Source organism: Periplaneta americana, chromosome 12 (genome assembly GCF_040183065.1).
Source record: "Periplaneta americana isolate PAMFEO1 chromosome 12, P.americana_PAMFEO1_priV1, whole genome shotgun sequence".
NCBI lineage: Eukaryota > Metazoa > Arthropoda > Insecta > Blattodea > Blattidae > Periplaneta > Periplaneta americana.
In genome coordinates, this window is record NC_091128.1 from 150490400 (window position 1) to 150513501 (window position 23102).

A 23102-nucleotide genomic window follows, 5' to 3' on the forward strand; every position below is an offset into this window, starting at 1 on the left:
TGAGTGACTTCTCCGTGACTCATCTGCAACCATGTGGCGGATTACAACAAATTCGTGCTCACGGAAAGAATGATGAAAGTGTTTCCGACCACAATAATTATAACAATAAACTGTTCACAAATGAGACAACGTGCTTTGTGATTATTTTGAATACAGAAGTATTCATTTTCCCCATTGCTCTTTAAACTAGTACTTTCCGACCGATATTGCTTCGAATTCCACCTCTAGACAGTGAATACAAATCTTCTGTACCTTGTCATGTAGATGACACGTGGTCTTGGGGAAAGGGATGAATGACGTAGTCCGTCTTGTGACGTATGCTACAATTGGAGCGCAGTTCTGCATCGCTCGGTTAGAGATTCTTTCTTATTCCGGTTAGGGCAAAGATATTTTTATATAAAAAAAACGTGATAGGCACGTATCCATATGAATAAGATGTATAAATATGAACATTTTTAATTTTGAAAGAAAAAATATAAGTATTTTTTTAATCGTAAAAATATATATATTTTTTTTTATTTAGGAAAAGGATAGTGTTTTATACATACCAATTTTCATTATTGTACAAGATACAGTAATTGAGGAAAAAATGTTGAATATTTCCAAAAATTTTACTGCTGTAAGCTGTATCTAACCCCTTAAAATAATGCAAAGATTTTTAATCCGAACACGCCGATCGCCGGTAAGTGAGCAGTGTCTGGAAAGTAGGAGCTGGCATAATGGATCAAAAGCCGAAGGCGTCATAAGTTTATATTTCTCTATCGCCTATAATGGTCGGTTTTATGTTTACATTGGCCTTTGTGTTTATGAAGTTAAGGAACCTACAAAGAAAAATTCTGACATGCCGAATTATGCTTATTCATTCTTGAATCTCTTCCTTCGTTTTCGAAGTGCAAGCAATGGAATATGGGTCATACGTCGACATGTAAGTTTCTATATAGGAATAATTATATTATAGGCCTATAGTTTTATACATAAGAAAAATGTTACAAGATATACAGAATTTTTTTCCCTTTCTGTACAACTTTCCCAGCTTACAACTGTAAATAAATGCCTGTAATAACTTTATCCTACTGAACGTGCTGTTTACATATTTTTACTTATTTATACAAGCATCACAGATAAGCCTGACAATGAGTTTTCTAATCATGGCGACATTATTTTCGTTCATGACACTGAGTAATTTTGGCTTACTTTTTCTTCACGTTGTATAGTATCGAGTCTTTCTTGCACAGACCTATTTATACGTACGAACCATGAACAGAATGAGTGATGTAGGAGGTCCAGTCATCATGCTTTCTAATAGGCTGACCATAAATTCTTTGAGACAAAAACCTGGCGGGAAAGCCACGGGTTATGTTTTTAAAAATAAGTCATCAATAATGTTTTGTCTCGTTAAATGCTTCTACATCAAATAGGATCAAATAATTCAAATGGATTAAATAGAAATATTCATAAAATTCCATTTCATCCATATTTCATAGTAATTAAAGATATTGTAGAATTCATTATTTTGATCTTGAGCTTACAATAGTCAATCTTGACTGAACACACACAAAAACTTTGGCTTTATGTAGTGGGAGGGAACTGCATATCACCACGATCATACCATGAGTATTTTTCATATGATTTTATTTTACGTAATAAATTTCCATGTCACACACAATTTTGTCTTACAATTAGCATAGCTCATTGCTTCAACGCTTAATCGGAATTTCTCCTTTGACTACATAATTTTCATAATACAAAATATTCTTTCTACGGGTGCTGTTCTTCTAGGCATAACCTGAAAATTTTATAAAAATCGTATGGTATCTTGAGGTGCCACAAGGGTCTTAAAATTTTAAAATATAAAAAGAATAACCTCTTTTATTATTTTATGTTCGACCATGCCGAAATATAATAATTATACACCTGGTAGCAGTCCTTTAATGCATATCATTAAAGTACACCTATTCATTAAAGTTCAGGTTTTCGATTATTCTCGGATATGCAATCGAAAGACAACGAGGGAAACGTCACGGAGGCTGGAAATCCAATACTGTCGCAGAAGATTATGTTCTGTTGCTATAATAATTAGCGTTAATTGTAAATAATATTCAAATAAGTTCAATTTGTCATCTCGTTTTTCAATTCTAAATCAATTTCCAGGTTATATCAAAATTAGTTCATGTTATTCTCTACATTACATCAAGGTCAATGACATTATTGTTCCTCGGAAAAAAATCAATACTTTCGCGTCTGCGCACATCTCACAATTTACGAGCTATGCACAAGGTCACTTCCGATCTTCAGTCAGATACAAATAAAATGAATACTTCTGAATAATTTCAAGTTAGAAATATGGTCGAGCATAAAAAGTCGTATGAATCTTGCCTATAATGGTAATTAAGACGCTCGTATGAAAATTATGAAACTCGCTTGCGCTCGTTTCATAAACAAACATACTCGCGTCTTAATTACTATCATTATAGGCTCGTTGCATAATGTACTATTTAAATTTCCTTTTATTTTATTTTACTTTAATAAACTTGGATATTTAAGTTGTTTATACTGATACTGTCGTTTCCTAAAAGAAATACATCTCAAATTGAATATTTTGAGGTGCCACTACACTGCTTTTCGTTCCACCCTCATTTATTTTTGCTAGTGTATCTATTGTAGAGGAAAATTATCGATATGAAGCTGTGGCATAATGGATAAGGCGTCAGACTTCAAACAAAACGGTAGCATTTTCGAGCCCTGACGTGGTAGTTTCTTACCTCAATACCTCAATAAATGGCGCACTGTTCCAAAAAATATTTCATGTCATTACGTGCAAGTTTGAACCAGATCCCTAATTCCCTATCTCAAAATACTTAACTAGGATCCCTCCACAACCCCTTAAATTTCTTAGATTGAAATCTGAAACATCCGGTATAATGTAGCTTTCATTAATATAATGCAACTTTAAATAATTTACATAATCAATAATAACAATTTAATTTTAACATTACTGTATAACTTTCGGATAAAAGTTTGAGAATGATTAATCAGAAAGACTATTTTCCTCATCTTTAACAGAGTCATCTTCCAAAAGCTCTGTATGGAGGGCGACATATTGTCACCATGCTACCTGGAAGTGGAATCGGACCTGAACTCATGTGCGCTGTGAAGCACGTGTTCATGTAAGTGTACTTGTATTATGTTATTTGTGTTGTTCAAATCTAATCTAAAGTTGTAAGTAAGAAAATACGTATCATCTTCATAGCCACCAGCGTAGCCCAAGCGGTAGCACGTTTGCTTGTTGATCCGGATTTGCGCTCGGGCGTGGGTTCGATTCCCGCTTGGGCTAATTATTGTTTCTTCCGAAGTTTTTCCCAACCGTAAGGCGAATGTCGGGTAACATATGGCGAATCCTAGGCCTCATCTCGCTATTACCAATTCCATCGACGCTAAAAAAACCCAGTAGATGATACAGCGTCGTTAAATAATCAAGTAAAAAAAAGGTATCGTCATAATAGCTTTCAAAATAGAAGCAAGAGATCTTGTAATAAATATATATCGGTAATTATGTACTCCAATACTTGGGTGTAGTTTGTAAGCTTTAAATTGTCAGGCCGCTTGCAGGTAACAGACAAGAACGATATTACCCGATCCCTGAAACATTCATCTTATCATAGCTCCTATGACAGTCAATCAATCGCGCTATAATTTTTATGATTCGTAGGTCCAAATCTAGGGAAAGCATGGAAAAAAAAAATCAAAATTAAATATTTTAAGTGAGAAAAAAATACTAACTTTGAAGAGGTCTGTTCAAAATAAACATTTACACCTTGGTAAATGGAGAACTTTTTCATTTTTCACTTCAGATGGTGGGAGTCAAAGCGAGAGAAAAATCGAGAAAAAAAATGGAGGTTACTTTTAAAAGTGGCCGCTACTAATATCTTTAGCTACTGGTTTTCGAGTTTTGGCGAGTTAAACGAGTATTTTCGCTTTGAGGAGGACTCAAATTTTTGTGTGCCAAAATAGAAAGAACGGTGGCTTCTTATAGAAATCTTCGCACTGATTTCAAATCTGTTTATAAACTGTTTCCATCTCCCAAGAAGTTTTACTTAATCGCGAGTTTTGAAATGTCATAACCAGGTGTGGTGGTGTTCCTGTGAATTTTGAAGAGATTGAAACGACTTCGGATATCGATTGCGAAGAAAGTCTGAACCATGCAATTACTTCCATTAGGAGAAATGGCGTCGGTATAAAAGGTAAAGTACCTCCTTTCTCATGAATCTCTATTCTTCTTCCTTTTTATTATTATTCTGAATTTTATTTTATTAATTATTTCTTTATAGTTTAATTTCTCCCTTGCCTATCTTTCTTTATAATACTTACTTACGAATGGCTTTTAAGGAACCCGAAGGTTCATTGCCGCCCTCACATAAGCCCGCCATCGGTCCCTATCCTGTGCAAGATTAATCCAGTCTCTATCATCATATCCCACCTCCCTCAAATCCATTTTAATATTATCCTCCCATCTACGTCTCGGCCTCCCCAAAGGTCTTTTTCCCTCCGGTCTCCCAACTAACACTCTATATGCATTTCTGGATTCGCCCATACGTGCTACATGTCCTGCCCATCTCAAACGTCTGGATTTAATGTTCCTAATTATGTCAGGTGAAGAATACAATGCGTGCAGTTCTGCGTTGTGTAACTTTCTCCATTCTCCTGTAACTTCATCCCGCTTAGCCCCAAATATTTTCCTAAGCATCTTATTCTCAAACACCCTTAACCTATGTACCTCTCTCAGAGTGAGAGTCCAAGTTTCACAACCATACAGAAGAACCGGTAATAGAACTGTTTTATAAATTCTAACTTTCAGATTTTTTGACAGCAGACTAGATGATAAAAGCTTCTCAACCGAATAATAACACGCATTTCTCATATTTATTCTGCGTTTAATTTCCTTTATAATACATCTTATTTTCTCTCTATTCCTTTTGCACATCCAGTTTTTAATTTTCCACTTCTTCTGAAATTTTCAGTCTTACTTCCATTCCATCTTACAGCCGCTATTTCTTTCTTCTATATTTTCTTTCAGGCTATGAGTAATATTAGAGTTACCATATTTCGTTTCATCAAAATGATCACTTACGCCGAGTAGGCTATGTCAAAACGAAAGCACTGCGTGCTCTAAAGAACCCGCACGTTTCCTTAAGAGCGATGATTGTACCTTACGGTGCCTTGCTGAAAAGTGATCCTTGTTGGCTTTGTATTGCTTGTAGTATGAGCACGTAATGCAGGCGCTTTGACATCCCTGACTTATGCCATACCTCGTCCATTAAAATGAGGACATCAAATATTGTCATACTCGTCTGAATTGTTCGCAAGAATGTCTGCAGAATTTATTTAAGATATAATGCTTTTAATAGCTTTATAAAACCTTTCTTCTTTTTCTCTTCCAAGGATTGGGTCGCTGACCCGCTCCGAAACTAAAAGAGCACAATTAAAATTTCATCTTATTTTGAATATTCCGATAAGCTAATTATAATATAATCACATTTCAACTGAACCGTCTATGCTTATCTTGTATTATAAATTTTACACATACTTAACATTATAGTGCAACAAATCAACGTAATGATGATTTTAAAAACTGGTTGTCCCATTTGATCTATCACGACAACAAATATTAATTTATAATATATAATGTAATTCTAGATAACGACGAACGCCATAGCAGCAATGATCACTGTTTTTAAATAATTGATTTTAATTGCCTGTTTTATCTAATTAATAGCATATAAGTGTGTTATTGTATTTATACAACTACTATAATTGATCATGGGCATAACATTTCATGTTCATACATACATATTATTCAAGACTACAACACATGCATCCATTGGCTAGGTTTACATATAGTATCACGTATACATCTGATGATGGTACACTCCAGTACCGAAAACGTTAATGTAACTAATTAATAAAATTATATTTATAATACAAGATAAGCATAGACGGTTCAGTTGAAATTTCATTATATTACAATTAAAATTGTTATCTCTATCTTCTCCTTGGATGCCCAATGTTCCGTCATCTCATTGGATTATAAATATGTAGGCCTACTTGTCATGGCAGACGTTCAGGGGACTACTTATGAAATCCATAACATTTTTTATCTAAAGTTTCTGAAATTTATTTGAATACATTCTCTATTTTAGATTTGTTTTTGTGTGTTGTTTAGTCAACTGTCCGAAGACAGATTTGATCCCTTACAAGTGACACCAATAAGGCATCACTCATGATGCAACTAAGCTAGGAGATAATAGGGTAGAATGGCCAGTTCCTTTCCCCCTCATTTGCTTACATCGCTGACTAGTAACATATTACACTAATCAGACTTCAAATACAGATAATAGATGCAAATATCAGCCAGAATATCAATCAGAGGCAACTTTTTGTTTAGTCAATTGTCCGAAACAGGTTTGAACCTCATAGGCATAAATGATGTGTATGAATATTTTTATAATAATCTGAATATTTAATGCTTATTTATTCCTTTATAAATCTTTATAAAAGTTCTCTCAATTTAAATGTCTTTGTCTTAACTACACTTCGCCGGTTTCTTTCCTCATTTCAAGGAGCGGAAACAATCTTTCAGGACAAGCACTGTGAGCAAGAGTTGCAAAGAAAGGAAAGTGAGACAATGAAAAATTCCAGACCTGACAGGGAATGGAACCTGGGTCGCCTGCGTGACAGGCTAGTCTGACCACTCAGCCACCGCAGAGCTACTTAGCGTATTAATTTTAGCTGTTTTAAAGCAAATTGAAGAATTCTTTACTGTAATTAAAATATCGACATTAGGAAAAATCCACTGCTGTAACCACAATCAACATCACAAAATGAAGCAATAAATACGAAAAAAAGTAACATAAATAAAAACTTGGTCGAATTTTGTTATGTAGTGTAATCTAATTTCAATTTTGTTCTTTCTACTGAATATGACTATCTAATCTTAACATTCTTGCAAAGTTCCTGTCAACGTGCAACATTTGAGACTATGCAGTCACTAAGTAGATACTATTTTAAACTTTATTACAGTCCAAAAAAGAATGCTTTAATCTCCTTTTGAAGGAAGTAGCGTGGAAGCTTAAAAACAATAAATTATGCTTAATTAGAATAGGCCTATATAAATTAGTACACGAATACTTAACATGTCTGTTATTCAGTGGCGGTTCCTCGGGGGAGGTAAGGGAGGAACGTCCTCCTCACATTTTTCTTCTTTTTAAAGTAAATATCAAATGAAATATATGCCTTGAAATTCGAGGAAGATTCGATAACTTTTAAGTTCACAGCTATAAGAAAACCTCGGTTGATCGAGTTTTAAATGACGCGCACTCATGTGCTGCTAGAAAACTGTGAGAAGGATGCGAGATTGTTTGTGTGGAGGAAAGTAAATCCATTCCTCCTTTACTGCAGTTAACACACATAGACAACAGCGCGCTAGCGGCGAGAGACAGAAGCAGAGTTTTAAAGCAAGTAAATGAACGGATAGGGAGATCCTCCTCTGAATCAGTACATGGGCGGGAAATAGAAACCGACTGGTCTTGCAGCAAGCTCGCTACCGCTGCCATCTAACGATGCTGCATTCAACCAGACTATAACACGTCTAGGAGGAGACACAATAAAAACAGTTTTAACGCAAAGCTATGAAAAACACCATATAAACTTTTTTTTATAAATAAAAATATATTATTCCTTGCGCTTTATAAAAGCTACTATTCATGGTTTGAAACTTTTGAGGATATCTGAAAGTTGAAGTTGGATTTATATAAAACAAAGATGAAGTAGTTCTAAGTTAGTATCGCAGATCTTTTTGGTCTCTGAAATTCACTTCCATTCGTTGTCTACTAGACAGGACAACAGCCAAGTTGTCAGTTTTGTACAAATATATTTGAAATTGGAAGTAGTGCAAACTACATTATTTTAACATAAAAAATTAATCGGCCACCGGTAGCTTTGAACAATAACGGTAGTATGACTTTACAAGAACTGACATTCTTAAAGAGCATGTGATACTGAACTTCTAAAATGTGGGTGAGTGCAGTGTTCTCGCTTTCCTAACAGATTATTTCTCATTCCCATTTCCGTAAAACGGTTTCGGTTACGTGTTAGTAGCTGGTCTCTTCCAACACGTGTGATGCTGTAGGCCTAGTGTGCGTGAAAAATGCTGCGAGGTTGTGAATTTTCTTGTAATTGTTAATTTGTGCAATTATTCAACAATGAATGAAAGTGAAAACATATTATATTTTGGACAATTTAGGAAACTCAGTTTACAAAAAGAGATTATTGCTATACAAATCTCCTCTTAAGAAATATGCAGGAGCCGCCACTGCTGTTATTGTCTTTTGAAGCATGTATTCATGTTAGTTTAACCGGCAGGAAATATCGAGGCATGTCAGGTGATACAGGATGTAGTGTCTCGAAATGTGGTAGTACGCAACCAGCTTGACCTGTATGTGAATGTGCTGAACTGCAAGGCGTATCCCTCCGTCCCGAGTCGACACAAAGATCTGGACCTGATACTGATCCGACACAACACCGAAGGCGAATACTCCATGATAGAACATGAGGTGAGGCAGTAGACTACTTAAATCTTCATCATCTACTTTCGAGGATTTGCCCTTTTGACCTATTCCATCTCCAATCGTTTCAGTATTTTTAACAAACACCAAACAATCTTGAACAACGAGATTCCCAGATCAAGTGATCGGAATGTAGCACGCCCTCTACTTAGAACAATACAGAGTGAATAGAAAATTAGTATAAACCTGATCTGTATCAAAGGCAGCGACGAAGCTAAGGTGTAAATGAATAATTTCAAGGGAAAAATTGTTCCGGGGCCGGGTATCGATCCCGGGACCTCTGGTTGAACGTACCAGCGCTCTACCAACTGAGCTACCCGGGAACTCCACCCGACACCGTCTCAACTTTTCCCTTTATATCCACACAACTCGCGTGGGCTGACGAAACGCCAGAGACCCACATCGAGTGCACACAATCTCTGTGACTTGGAATTGTGGTTTTCTGTTAAGGGTGTCGGGTGGAGTTCCCGGGTAGCTCAGTTGGTAGAGCGCTTGTACGTTCAACCAGAGGTCCCGGGATCGATACCCGGCCCCGGAACAATTTTTCCCTTGAAATTATTCAAATCTGCTTTACAGGGAGCTTTACCCGAAAGACTAGATTTGCTAAGGTGTAAATATTGGGTAGGCTGAAAAATCTGCTTACCTTGTATCTTTTTATACAGCAGATGTTTCTCGGCTTTTCTATCAACATTTTTTTTTTTTGTGACACAGACCTCACAAGAAGATGACAATTCATTTTGACCCCCAAATAGAATACAGGTATAACAATATAACTTATTTGTCTCAGAGCACCCATTTAGCCAAAGATATTTCTTATACCTTGAAAATTGAAATTGCCAGTGATATTCATTCATAGTGTTCTGCCCTAGGGCAGGTCTTTCACTGCAAACCCAGTATTCTCCAGTCTTTCCTATTTTATGCATTCCTCCTTGTCTCCTCATGATCCATATAAGTTGATATTATAGCGTATTTAACTAACACAGTGGTTTCCAAAGTGGGGGTCGCGACCCCCAGGGAAGTCGTGTAAGGAATTGTGAGGGATCGCGAGAAGATTTATAAAACAATACAAACATAGTACATTATGCAACGAGCCTATAATGGTAGTAATTAAGACGCGAGTATGTTTATGAAACGAGCGCAAGCTTATCTGACTGGGGAGCGGAAGTGACCTTGTGCAATATCTCGTAAATTGTGAGATGTGCTCAGACGCGAAAGTATTCATTTTTTCCGAGGAACAAATGTCATTGACCTTGATATAATCTAGAGAGTAAAATGAACATCAATCTAGATATAACCTGGAAATTGATTTAGACATTGAAAAACGAGATGACAAATTGAATTTATTTGAATATTATTTACAATTAACGCTAATTATTATAGTAACAGAACATAACCTTCTGCGACAGTATTGGATTTCCAGCCTCCGTGACGTTTCGCTAGTTGTCTTTCGATTGCATATCCGAGAATAATCGATACTTGCGCTTTCATATTGCTACAATGGTGCTTCCTGATTGGTGGAAAACCTGAACTTTAATGAATAGGTGTACTTTAATGAGGTCCATTAAAGGGCTGCTACCAGGTGTATAATTACTTTTCGGCATGGTCGAGCATAAAGTTATATTAACAAACATTTATTTTGTATTTAGAAACATAAACATAAACAACTCTGAACATAAACATTAAAAAAAAAACGTTTGAGTAGTTATAAAGTAAAAAATAATTAATGTAATAAATGCGTCTGTTTTTCAAAAAGCAGCTTCTCAAATCTGGACTGCGTATTCGATACACACACACACTGATATCTTTTCCAATTTCAAGAAGATTTCTCGGTTTTGTTGTGATGATAATCATAGATCAGAACCTTATTCTAATAAATAGTCTAAATACTAGGTTCCAAATGCTATCAAAATTTTAAGAGCCTTTTGCAAACTCGAGATACATTCTCTTAATCAAAAACTGGTCTACACTATATTCATTCTTTCATTTGCAAAGTGTAGACCAGTAGTAGTTGTAGTATTTTTCGGTATGATGGAGGGGGCCGCAAACAAAATCTCGCCCAAAAGTGGGTCGCGCCTTCAACAAGTCTGGGAACCACTGAACTAACCGATTAAACAAAATAATATTGTTTAACTGAAAAATTTATAATTTCCATTGTAACATTTGATAAATATTAGAAATTACCGTTTATACATATTAAAGTGTAGGTCCTAACCTAATCCATAAGAAGCTACCGCTTGCCTCGCTGCTCAGGTGAGATCCCTACGTAATCCATGGAGATTGTCATCTAAATTAAATTCTTTGTTGCTGTATTTTCAGAGCGTGAAGGGCCTGGTAGAAAGCATGAGAATCACAACCAGAATGAACTCGGAACGAGTGGCCCGCTTTTGTTTTGAATATGCAAAGAATCGCTGTCGGAAGAAGGTAACCAGTATCCACAACAAAAAGATCATGTACGTAGTCAAAATACTAATAAATATACGAAGTTTGGTTCCGGATACCAAATCATTGCCGTTGCTTTTTGTTCTATACTGCGCGATTCACCTGACATTAATATGGTTTTGGTATCTTGGAATCGATCTGTAATGAGGTATAACAGAACAATGTTGTATTCTGCAGAGAAATTTTCGCCATAAGCAGTTCAATTGGGAGGTTTCAATGAGCTTTAGTCCACACCTATGAGATAACGGTTAGTGCTCTGACCGCGAAACCAGGTGGCCAGGGTTCGAATCCCGGTCGGGGCAAGTTACCTGGTTGAGGTTTTTTCCGAGATTTCCCTCAACCCAATATGAGCAAATACTGAAAAACTATCGATGCTGGACACCGGACTCATTTTACCAGCATTATCACCTTAATTTCATTATGACGCTAAATAACCTGAGATGTTGATACAGCGTCGTAAAATAACCTACTAAAAAGAATTGTGTGCTGGCGTTGCATCGAAAGCAAAACCTGTCGAGGTAGAGCTGTATCTGAAAGTGATGCCTCCAGGATTGTGAAAAGTATTGGGTACAGTCATACTACAAGTCAGGAATTAGTGTCTTCTAGAGAAATTGTTTCAACAATGATGCTTTGAAGCATCCTGAAGAGCTTCTTTCTACAATAATACGCCAAATAGAACAAACCACATACGGTAACGGAAGTGTGGTACCACAGTCTACTATATACAGTCACGAAGCTTGAGTTTTGAGGGTGCTAGAAACAATAGACTGTGACGGTACTATTTTGCATTGCCTGTAATGAGGCGATATTAGCGATCCTAGTGGTGAGTATCTAATGTTTGCATATTTACTACGTATTGAGCTTCGCGACTGTATATACTAGACTGTGGTGGTACAATAGATTTCAGTTGATGGTAGGGAAACACCGTCCTTTGCTTTATTATTTATTACGCGAATTATGTTTATGTTATGTTTTATTTAACGACGCTCGCAACTGCAGAGGTTATATCAGCGTCGCCGGATGTGCCGGAATTTTGTCCCGCAGGAGTTCTTTTACATGCCAGTAAATCTACTGACATGAGCCTGTCACATTTAAGCACACTTAAATGCCATCGACCTGGCCCGGGATCGAACCCGCAACCTTGGGCATAGAAGGCCAGCGCTATACCAACTTGCCAACCAGGGCGACATTACGCGAATTAAAAAAAGGACAAAAAAGATAATGATGATGGAATTGAAGACTGGCAGAAACCTGAGAGAGAAACCTCGCAAGAAATATCTTGCTGTCAACACAATACTGCAGCAAATGGCTCAGAATTATGCAGAGTACAAAGAAAATAATGGAATTTTACAGAACCTACAAGGGAAGTACAGTAGACGAAGTGCTGTATGTAAAAAGGTAGTAGGTAAAGTGCAATGGATGAGAACTCTCGTGGGGCGAAGTGCAGTGGACGAACAGGCTTGATTCGGACAGGATTTTATAACTTTCCTTTCTCCTCGCTAATTCATTGTGCAACTTTTGAGTACTGGGAAAACGTTTCGACTCTTAAATTTCTCCCTATGAATCAGAAGAACTTGATTGTCTGTTTCTTCATCAGCATGTAGTGCATATCAGTCATATCCATGGATTTTGTTCATAATAGTTGAACATGTCACGAACGGAGCTGATGAACTCTAAAAGTTTCATATAATCCATATACTTTTTTTTTCAATATCTATGTTTACATTTGCAATTTAACATTTACACTATCAAATTTCTGGAGTATGTCCTTCCCAACTGTCACCATGAATACTGTCTTTAGTTTACAATAAGCCTGAAGCCTCATTTCGCACTAGTGGTTTTCCACAGGTATTATTGATAACATGTGTGAGAGTCTTGATAACACTCTCCAAATATTCATTTAGACTTATACATGCTTCCTCTCTTGCTGACCAAAGTGTTTTTGATGAACTTTTTAGTGTTTTGTTTCCTACTTCCATAAAAAGAAAAAAGTAGATCCCAGAGTTGTGTAGAACCAGAGAAAAAATTATAAATGTTTTGCACTAGATTGAAGAATGAGCATGCTTCCTGACAACAGCTTGAAGCACTAGAGCCAACTAACTTAAAAAAAAATATGCTGCATAAGGCACATAATGCGCTTCCGGATTTCGTTCTGTAATACGTGCTTGTAAATCTGTATGTGTTCCCGATATATTGATTACATTGTCGTAATAATGTCAAGGGAATGTGTAGACAAACTTTCAATATAGTGTCAGCTAGGTTTTCAGACTTGAGTCTCGGGTTTGGAAAAAACAAAGGAAAACGTTCAACAGGCTCCTCATTTTCGTCCATGATAATTCTTTCCAATCGTTCAAAAAGCAGTTCTATTATTTCATCACAAATTGTTGAAGATAGCTTGTGTGTCGTTCAGAAAACAGTTCTATTATTTCATCACAAATTGTTGAAGATAGCTTGTGTGTCGGTCAGAAAGTAGTTCTATTATTTCATCACAAATTGTTGAAGATAGCTTGTGTGTCGTTCAGAAAGTAGTTCTATTATTTCATCACAAATTGTTGAAGATAGCTTGCGTGTCGGTCAGAAAGTAGTTCTATTATTTCATCACAAATTGTTGAAGATAGCTTGTGTGTCGGTCAGAAAGTACTTCTATTATTTCATCACAAATTGTTGAAGATAGCTTGTGTGTCGTTCAGAAAGTAGTTCTATTATTTCATCACAAATTGTTGAAGATAGCTTGTGTGTCGTTCAGAAAGTAGTTCTATTATTTCATCACAAATTGAAGATAGCTTGTGTGTCGTTCAGAAAGTAGTTCTATTATTTCATCACAAATTGTTGAATATAGCTTGTGTGTTGTTCAGAAAGTAGTTCTATTATTTCATCACAAATTGTTGAAGATAGCTTGTGTGTCGTTCAGAAAGTAGTTCTATTATTTCATCATAAATTGTTGAAGATAGTTGTGTGTTCCTGTCCCAGATTTCCATATCGTTGAATGTGCTCCGCGAGAAAAGGATCAAACTCGGCTTTAAGTTCAAGAGACATCATAAACTGACCGTTATGTAATGAAAGGAATTTTTCAACATGCCCAAGTAGAGGAAGTCCACGACGTGTTAGCTTTTTCACTGCTACAAACACTCTTTTCAGTACATTGCACCAGTACATTTTTTCTGCCTCAACATATGACTCGAATTATTGATTTTCTTCTTAAAAGCGACAATTCAAGTTAGTTCATTAAAGCAACTTGAGAAATGTGAACCAAGTTTAAGGGAGGAAAAGGCAATTGGCTTCGTTCAACTGCCCTATTATATTAATTGCCTTCCAGGTTAAAATGTCCATTTCAAAAAGCAGCAGTAGCAGTAATAGTAATAGGCCTAGTAAGAGCGAGAATGATAGTAAGCAGTAAAAAAATTATGTATGGCTTTCAACAGCATTTACGTTAATGACTAAAAAAATTCATATAAATATCTGTTAAGTTGTGACATTGCTTATGTCTACAGGACTGTATCTGACGGATTGTTCTTGAGCACATCCTCCGAAGTTGCAAAGGAGTATCCTGAGATCGAACACACTGACATGAGTCTAAACGAATTCTGCATGAAGGTGGTAACAAATCCGCAACAATTTGATGTTCTTCTGCTACCCAATCTATATGGGAATATTGTATCTCATGTTGTGTGTGGTATGATAAGGGGAGCTGGCCTCATTTCTGGAGAAAACTATGGCGACCACGTGAGTGTGAAACTGCTTTTATTTCCTATTTATTTAACGTGTGTTTTAATCTACCAACAAATCCCACTATTATTATTATTATTATTATTATTATTATTATTATTATTATTATTATTATTATTATTATTATCAATATTATCGTCATTATTATCATTATTAAAAATTACCCAAAAATAGAAAAAATTCTATGATCAAAGAAATTCAAAATCTAAATAAACAGACAATTCTTCAGTGGATACCTGCACGTTGTGGCATAAATGGGAATGAGAAGGCTGGTATATTGGCGAATAAAGGCTCCAGAATTGAACGGAATACAAGTCTAAATCTGTGCTATGAATCTGTCAAACGAATAATCAAAAGCAAGATCAACCACAATTACAATATTAAAATATTAGCAGAAAATTAAAATACCAAATGAAAAAATCTGTTGGAAGACACTCATCTAATCTCGGAACTTCCTCGTAAATCTGCTGTTGCTATGTTCAGGCTACTCACTGGCCATGATTGTTTAATAAGTAAACACTCCACAGAATCGGTGTACTGACTATACCAAATTGTCTGTTATGCTGTCAGGAGCAGGAAATGAATATGTATCATCTGGCAAACTGCAGAGCCCTTCAAATAGCTCAAGACCTCATGTCGAAATATTGGGAATCACGAACGAGAATGACTTCATTGTTAAATCAAGAGCATTAGATGCATACATTATTCTTGTTATTGTAATCATTACCATTGTCATCATCATTATCGTCATTAATATTGTTATCATTATCGTCATTAATATCGTTATCATTATCGTCATTACTACCATTATCATTATTTTCGTCATTATTATCATTATCATGCACTGTACTGATGACAGATGACCTATTGCATTAAACGCTTTGGATTTGCATTGTTTAGTCTGTGAACAACTAAATATGTTATCTATGAACTTTTTTAAGAGAGCAGAGGTACAGTCCATGTGTTTAAATCCCGCTTTCATAGTGTGAAACACAAAAATGGTTTCTTGGGCAACCAATTCTTTTTCTTCGTTATTTATACATTTAAATCTAAAGAATTCAGCATTTAGCCAATTTTGCAGCTTTGTGCTTTTTAGTCTTGATATGAACGTAATATCTGCTCTACCTACGTGACTGATGCTAAACACTGATCTGCAAATAGTATACCCCATTTTTTAATTAATTTGGCCAAATTCTCACCTATAAGGGAATTGCACTTTTAAATTGTTTGAAAAATTACACTTTTTCTTAGTCATGATGGTAAGAAACACTAAATGAAAAGACTACGATTTCTATCAATGATTAACATTGAAACTCAGTAGCGCAAATAAAAACGTGTATGGGAAAACGTGAATACAGGAAGAATGAATGGAATAAAATTGAAGTAGAGAGATCTTTCGACGATGACATTGTTAACGGGTGTGTATGCTACTTGAAACATTTTGTTCGAATAAGTCATAATATTATTATAACCTTTATTTTTCCAGTATGCAGTATTTGAGACTGGAACACGTAATGCAGGCACGCAGATCGCTGGAAAAAACATTGCAAACCCAGTCTCAATGCTAAATGCATCAGTGGACATGTTAAAATATCTGGGATATTACTTCCATGCAGACATAATTAAAACGGCAATTCATAAGACTATCAATGAAGACTGCATCCATACACCAGGTACGATAACAAAATATTTAGCCATCGAAAATGTTGCCTTTTCATGCCATACTATAAATATATTTAATTATATGAGTATATACTTGGTCTACCCTCATGCACTGCGTCATAGATGTATGACAGTGGCACAATGTCCACACAAGTGCAGAGGTGCACTCGTTGTGAGTGACTAAGTGGCTGGGATCCGACAGAATAAGCGCCGTCTTAAACCACTGATTGATTATTTTTCGCATATCATACATTATTATGATGTACCGAAGTACATATGATATTTCGGTGCAGTAATTCTACGTCATCATATGATGAAGGAGGAGTGGAACGCAGAAAAATTCTCTCCGGCACCGGGATTTGAACCCGGGTTTTCAGTTCCATATGCTGATGCTCTATTCACTAGAGGGAACCCAAAAGATGGAACTTAAACTGAGAGGATTCGATCCGACATCGGGATGGGAATCCGGTGTGGCTTAGTGAATAGAGCATCAGCACGTAGAGCTGAAAACCCGGGTTCAAATCCCAGTGCCGGAGAGAATTTTTCTCATCCTTCACCATTTTAGTATTTTGCTTAAGTTTAAACTCTTATTAATTGCATATTCAATGGTCATAATTACCAAACTATTCAATCGATATTTCTATATTGATAATATCAAGTAAGTTTTGATCAGTTTATGCTTGATAAAACTCCTTTCCGCTTATGCCACAATCACTGTGAAAGTCAGGAAAATCTGAAGTGCAGTACATAAATTTGGAAACAATGTAGGTCTATTGTTGCAAGGAATACAAACATTTTCATAGGTTTTAAAATTCTGCTGACAGAATTGGCTTCAGCACCTCCATTTCTTCATAAAGCATGTAACCATCTTTATCAGCCATTTTTATGGTATTCATTTGTTCTCTTTCCTGTTCTAGCTTCGTATCTGTCTATCCACTTCCAGATCTGCTGCGCATTTTTGTTTATAGAGATTGGTACAAAAATCCAAATAAATCATTATACTTAGGTGTAGGGCCCACTTGGGCGCGGGGGCCGATTGGGATAAATCGATCCAATAGGCTTAAAACGGGCCCTGCTGACCATTTGCACAATTATACTACGTAGCCTACACGGCTAGAAATAATACTTGCGCAAAATGGACTACACTGGTATTTGCTATCATGTGATGTGCTGAACATTAGAGCATGAAGCTCTCATTAGCTTCCTAGCATTCGTCTGCGATCTAAAACAAAACAAAACCTTTAGGCTCGGATCTATAAGAATTAATCTGTACCTATTAATTGCAAAGTTTTGCATTTGCTTAGATTAAATTATCTTTCTATTTAACTGACATCTTGCACACTAATTTTTATTCATTTCCTTTTTATTCGTAATAGCTGTACGGTGTTTTCACCTGGGTGATAATGATATTTTATCCAATTAATGTGCATGAAGAATTGGGCCTACTTATAGGAAATGCAGAATTCTATCTTATCTTGTTTGCAGATCTAGGAGGCAAAGCAACAAGTTCTGATGTTCTTGGAAACATAATCTCTTACGTTTACGAAGCCAGGATGGCTGCGAATTGGTAAATATATTTTTTACAATTTAATTTCTCTAATAATAATAATAATAATAATTATTATTATTATTATTATTATTATTATTATTATTGAAGAGTTGGTGAGAAGAACGATGAGGGGTCCATAAAATGAATTTTTTTAGTTAGATGTACCATCTATTGGATTACGCTGAGAACTAATAGAGGCTTACACGATTATTACAAAATCTCTAGATGCAATTAAAAAAATTTAAAGTAATGACATTATGCATACGAATTAAAGCAGAGTGTTTTAAAGTTTAAAATTCATTTTTCTCTAAAGTTTGTTATTTGGACCCTCATCGTTCTTCTCACCAACTCTTCAATTGTATTGTATTTATTTACATTCAACGCTAGGCCTATTCGTACATCACTTCACAACTAGAATATGGAACATGTCAAAAAATCTTAATAGTACTACAAAGTCTTGATTCATAGTCACAGTCTAGTTGAAATATGTACGAAGAGTTTTAAATTATACAGGGTAGATACAAAATCCCGTAATCCCCCTATGAATACCTCAAATACACACTATTCATGTAATTTCGGTCGTAATGCAGACATACATCCACTTTACACTGAGTGTCCTAAGTGTCTGAAGGTCAGTAAGTTCCCTCATTCTCCTCGCACAAAATAATATGTCGCCAGATTTGGTGTGACAATCGCCAGTTACGAACCGTAATATGTCCTTGGGGCATTGGTTCCTATGTTTAAATTCATCGGTGTTATGTTCTCTACCCTGCAGCAATGTTCATGAAAGGCATTTTCCGAACACTGTTATTTTATGAATCTATGAAAACATAAAATTAATTTGCTAAAGTTTAGGCACAAGGTAATCACAGAGTTACAGTACAAATTAATGCATTTTAATTTATTTCAGGCCTTATCCAAAACCTCATGGAGTGAAAGGAGGTAAGCCAAACGAACTTTAATGGAATTCAACTGACGGTAATGTAATAATATCAGTATCATCTAAGAAAAACAGCCAAGATAAACAAATTGCTTAAATGCCTTGCCTAATGATCGAAATAATAAATTATTCGAATACAAAAAAATAAGATTATTAGAACTATGTACAATGCTGAAAACAAATTTATATAATGTTTTCGTTTCCTTATTTTTCAGAGAGATATTCTATTCCACATTAAGACATTTTAAGGTAAGATTTATTTCGAATCTGTCATGTAATTAGCATATAACATACTGAGAACTGTGAGACTTATCTGGTCGAGAATGTAGTTTGGGAATCCGAATCCCAAAGGGGCGAAGTTTCCAAGCATTTGAGATCAGATAAGTCACAGTTTGCGGTTAGTGAATAACATTTTGCAATAATTGAAAAATGTAAATAGTAATAATAAATCAAAATTACATTTCTAAATTTTGCAACAGATTCATTAATTCACATGACTTGGTTGCTATGTTACTTGTTTATGAAATTCAATGTTTGAATGTTTAATCGTTACGAAGCAGTAAAATTTGACTAAAATATTGTAAACATGAGTGAGATTAGTAGACTATTGAAGAAGCTGCAGATCTAGCATGTGCATCACTTTTACAGGAAAAATCAAAAGAAAGGTATGAAGTAGCTTACAATGCTTTTCGAAATTAGTTTAGATGAAAACGTTAATGTTGTGTTATTGGCATACTGTATTTTCTTGAGAAATCTAAAAAATATACAGAGTGATCCATATTTATGTCCAATTTTTTATTCGTTTAACAAAAGTAAATGAATTAACATGATAGTATCAAAGTAGCATGAACTAATAGTTCAGTCATTAGGATTGCTTAAAATTCCATCAATATTAACTGGCATATCATTTGGCACCCGGTCACACTCCTCTCGTCTGACCATAGAATGTGTCGCGAAAGGTTAGGTTCCTCTTGAATCCATGCTAGTAGAAACTCCGCAAACTCCATTCTGATATCACAAAGTGTGGCTTCCTTGGTCGCCAATTCATTTCCTTTAGCAACCGCTGCACAGACCCATAGGATATACCAGATTCCCGCTGGTAAGCCTACTGTCGAATGGATTTCTTAGTACTTCTCTGGAAGGCCTCAGTAGCGGCTGCTTTGGCCTCCTCTGTGATCACTGTTTTTGGTCGGCCATCACCGTTCTGTTGCGTAACTGAGCCAGTGCGAATCAAGTTGGCGTGAAGTCTCTTGATGGTCTTGTAGTCCAGTGTCGCATTTCTTCCTTTCACCATTCTCCACCATCTCTGTACCATAATCAGGGACTGCCACACCTCTATTCGAGCAGAAATTCGTGTTCAATCGTACATAGACAGTCTTGTGGCCATGGTTAATGTTTTAAGATTTACACTACATTTTTCTGATTACATTAAATGTTTCGGACCGTATTGAGAACACGATGAAGTAAAATAAAATATCTTTAAATCCTTTCAAATTCCCTTTTATGAGGTTCAGAAGATTGTAATGGAAATTCTGAAGACTTCTCTTCAAATTCTACACTATCATCTATATGTTAACACGTAAATTTTTGTTTTAATGTACAAATCGAATCATTATTTTGCTCGTTTCATTTTCCTTTATCTTTTATGTTTGTTAATTCCGGATCCCAGTGGTCAACCTCACTTGAGGACGGATGATTTGAAATAAATCTTAGTAGTGTGCTTTTAGTGGTATGGAACACGGTATATTTTAGAGGTGGGATGAGTCACTTAACTTGTTGGTTTCGCTACTACAGTGTAATAAAAAGTTGGACATAAATATGGATCACTTTATACATCTACAGCAAGCTTATGGTGCGATTATTCAATGTTACAGTCAATTATCTCTTTAAATGATGATGTTGAAATTTCCAAATACGAGAAATTGAAGGCATTTTTGAAGAGGAGAAATATGAAGGCACGTTTGGTTGTTAGATTACTATTCTGTTGGGTGCTACGTCATTTCCAACTTGTACTGTATTTCAGACCCTTCAAACTAATACCGCTAGTATTGTATTTCAGACCTCTTCAAGAATTGTCATGGCAATTAAGAAATGAATTGTGGATTTTACTTTCACTGCATGTTAAAAATAATTAACTTACATATGAAGTATTGCAAAAAAATATTTATAATAATATATTTATTAAACACACTGTATACATAAGTATAATTAAGTAAAGTTAGCATCGACTGCGTAGTGGGATAGTGTCAATGTTCTTTCTTTGCATGCGATGATGTCCTCCACATATGGTGCACTGACATCCGTCGGTGGGGTTGTGGTATCCCTTGGTTAGTGCAAAAAATATTTACTAGTATGATTGGTATTGTGGTAGACGGCATCATCATCATGCAGAAGTCATACTTTTCTTTCGATACACATTTCTTTTTTTAGTTGGTTATTTAACATCGTTGTATATAAATTTGAAGAAGACGCATAATTTCCTAACAAATTATTCATGTATGACACTTTGTTTCCCTTTAAATTTTTAGGGAGGACTGGAGCCGTTAGGGATGAGTGGATTCACATACAGAAGAAAGAAGAGATGCTACTACATACTAAAATGTCTACGAACATTATTTCAGTAATCATTATTGTAAACCAGAATCCTGCTTTCTTAATAAACTCGAGCGTTAGAAATTAAAGGATACTGGACAAGTTTTAATTTGCTTCGGAAATGAAAAGTACATTTATCATATTTATTTTTAGCTGCTAAATATGGAAGTGACTTTAAAAATGCTGAATTGTTAAAGGTTTATGAGTAATTAACCGGGAAATATATTTGACACGTTTTTCAGGGTGCAACTAACAAAATAATTTCTTTTCTTTATATTATAAACGGCGTCTCTTTTCCTATCGCTGGTATTCGAGCACTGGGACATCCTTTGAAAAGGACCAGCAATAATCAGCAAACACAGAAATTCTCCACCTGCCCTAGCATCATCTCTCAACTGTAGAAATTACGGTGGAAAGGTTCATCATGTTCGGCACTGCACCGCAATTGTCTGGGAAGAAGTCTAGTTAACACCTGTGGAGTAACGGTTAGCGCGTGGCCTGGGTTCGATTCCCGATCGGGACAAGTTACCTGGTTGAGCCCAATATGAGCAAATGCTGGGTAAAATTCGGTGCTGGACCCCGGACTCATTTCATCAGCATTATCACGTTCATCTCATTCAGACGCTAAATAACCTAAGATGTTGATACACTGTCGTAAAGTAACCTACTAAAAAAAAATAGAAGTCTAAAGGGAGTGTCGTGAGTGACATATTGTACTTTATTACTTGATAGGATGACACCAGAAGTTCCACAAGTTGTTTATAATTTTTAACTTTCAAATTTCCTACAGTATCATCACCCTTCAGAAAGCATATTTTGCCGCATGTTCGTCACTAGTTAACGGTGTTTCAAATTAATGATCACTGAAGATTTCACAAATCTGAAGGTCAATAAAAATATTCTTGATTCTATTTTCACCGATTCATGGAAATTTAATCACATCGGGAATCGAAACCGCAATCTTTGTTACGCCTTAACCGCAACACTACGGCGTGCCCCCAAAACATAATATTTTCATGGGGGGAGGGAAATGACACAAATTCAAATGACGCTCACCGATTAACGATGATGATGATAATGATGTGACTCCAGATAATCACTGAAGGGCAAGGGCCTCCCTCTAGTGTACTGGTGGCTCAAGTTTTCTCAGATGGTGAGCCAGACCATAAGAGAATTTAAGTCTACTTTTGCACACAAACATGTGGTATGCATGCAGGCTGTAGAGGTTTTTGCTCTTTCACATACAGTAGAGTCCTGATTATCCGGACTATACAGGCCGAGGGCAATCCAGATAATATGGAGGATGAGAGTGCTATGTGGTTTCTGATCCTGTAATCTGTAAGGGACAAAGGTCGGACCCTGTAATATAGAAAGACGTTAATCACATGTACATAATAACAGAGTTTTTATTCATGATACAGTACAGTATGTATAGTAGAACCCCGATTATTCATCATCCTATTAACTGATTGTCGGATTATCCAACTGTCTTCCTCTTGCTTCTTTTTTTCTACAGAAATATATGAAGTTCTGTAAATTATATTAGCACGTTATTTTTTTCGAGAGAGGATTA

The 23102-nt window shown here is 35.8% G+C and overlaps 1 protein-coding gene across 1 annotated transcript; it reads left to right on the plus strand.

Moving 5' to 3' along the window:
• The first annotated feature begins 779 nt into the window (after nt 1-779).
• On the plus strand, nt 780-21538 carry LOC138710998 (isocitrate dehydrogenase [NAD] subunit gamma, mitochondrial-like). Its single transcript, XM_069842269.1, has 11 exons — nt 780-925; nt 3064-3167; nt 4126-4241; nt 8419-8609; nt 10938-11071; nt 14552-14783; nt 16273-16459; nt 17934-18015; nt 18908-18939; nt 19153-19186; nt 21466-21538. The coding sequence occupies exons 1-10, from the start codon at nt 842-844 to the stop codon at nt 19173-19175; spliced, it is 1185 nt and encodes a 394-aa protein (XP_069698370.1). The 5' UTR covers nt 780-841; the 3' UTR covers nt 19176-19186; nt 21466-21538.
• The last annotated feature ends 1564 nt before the right edge of the window (nt 21539-23102 follow it).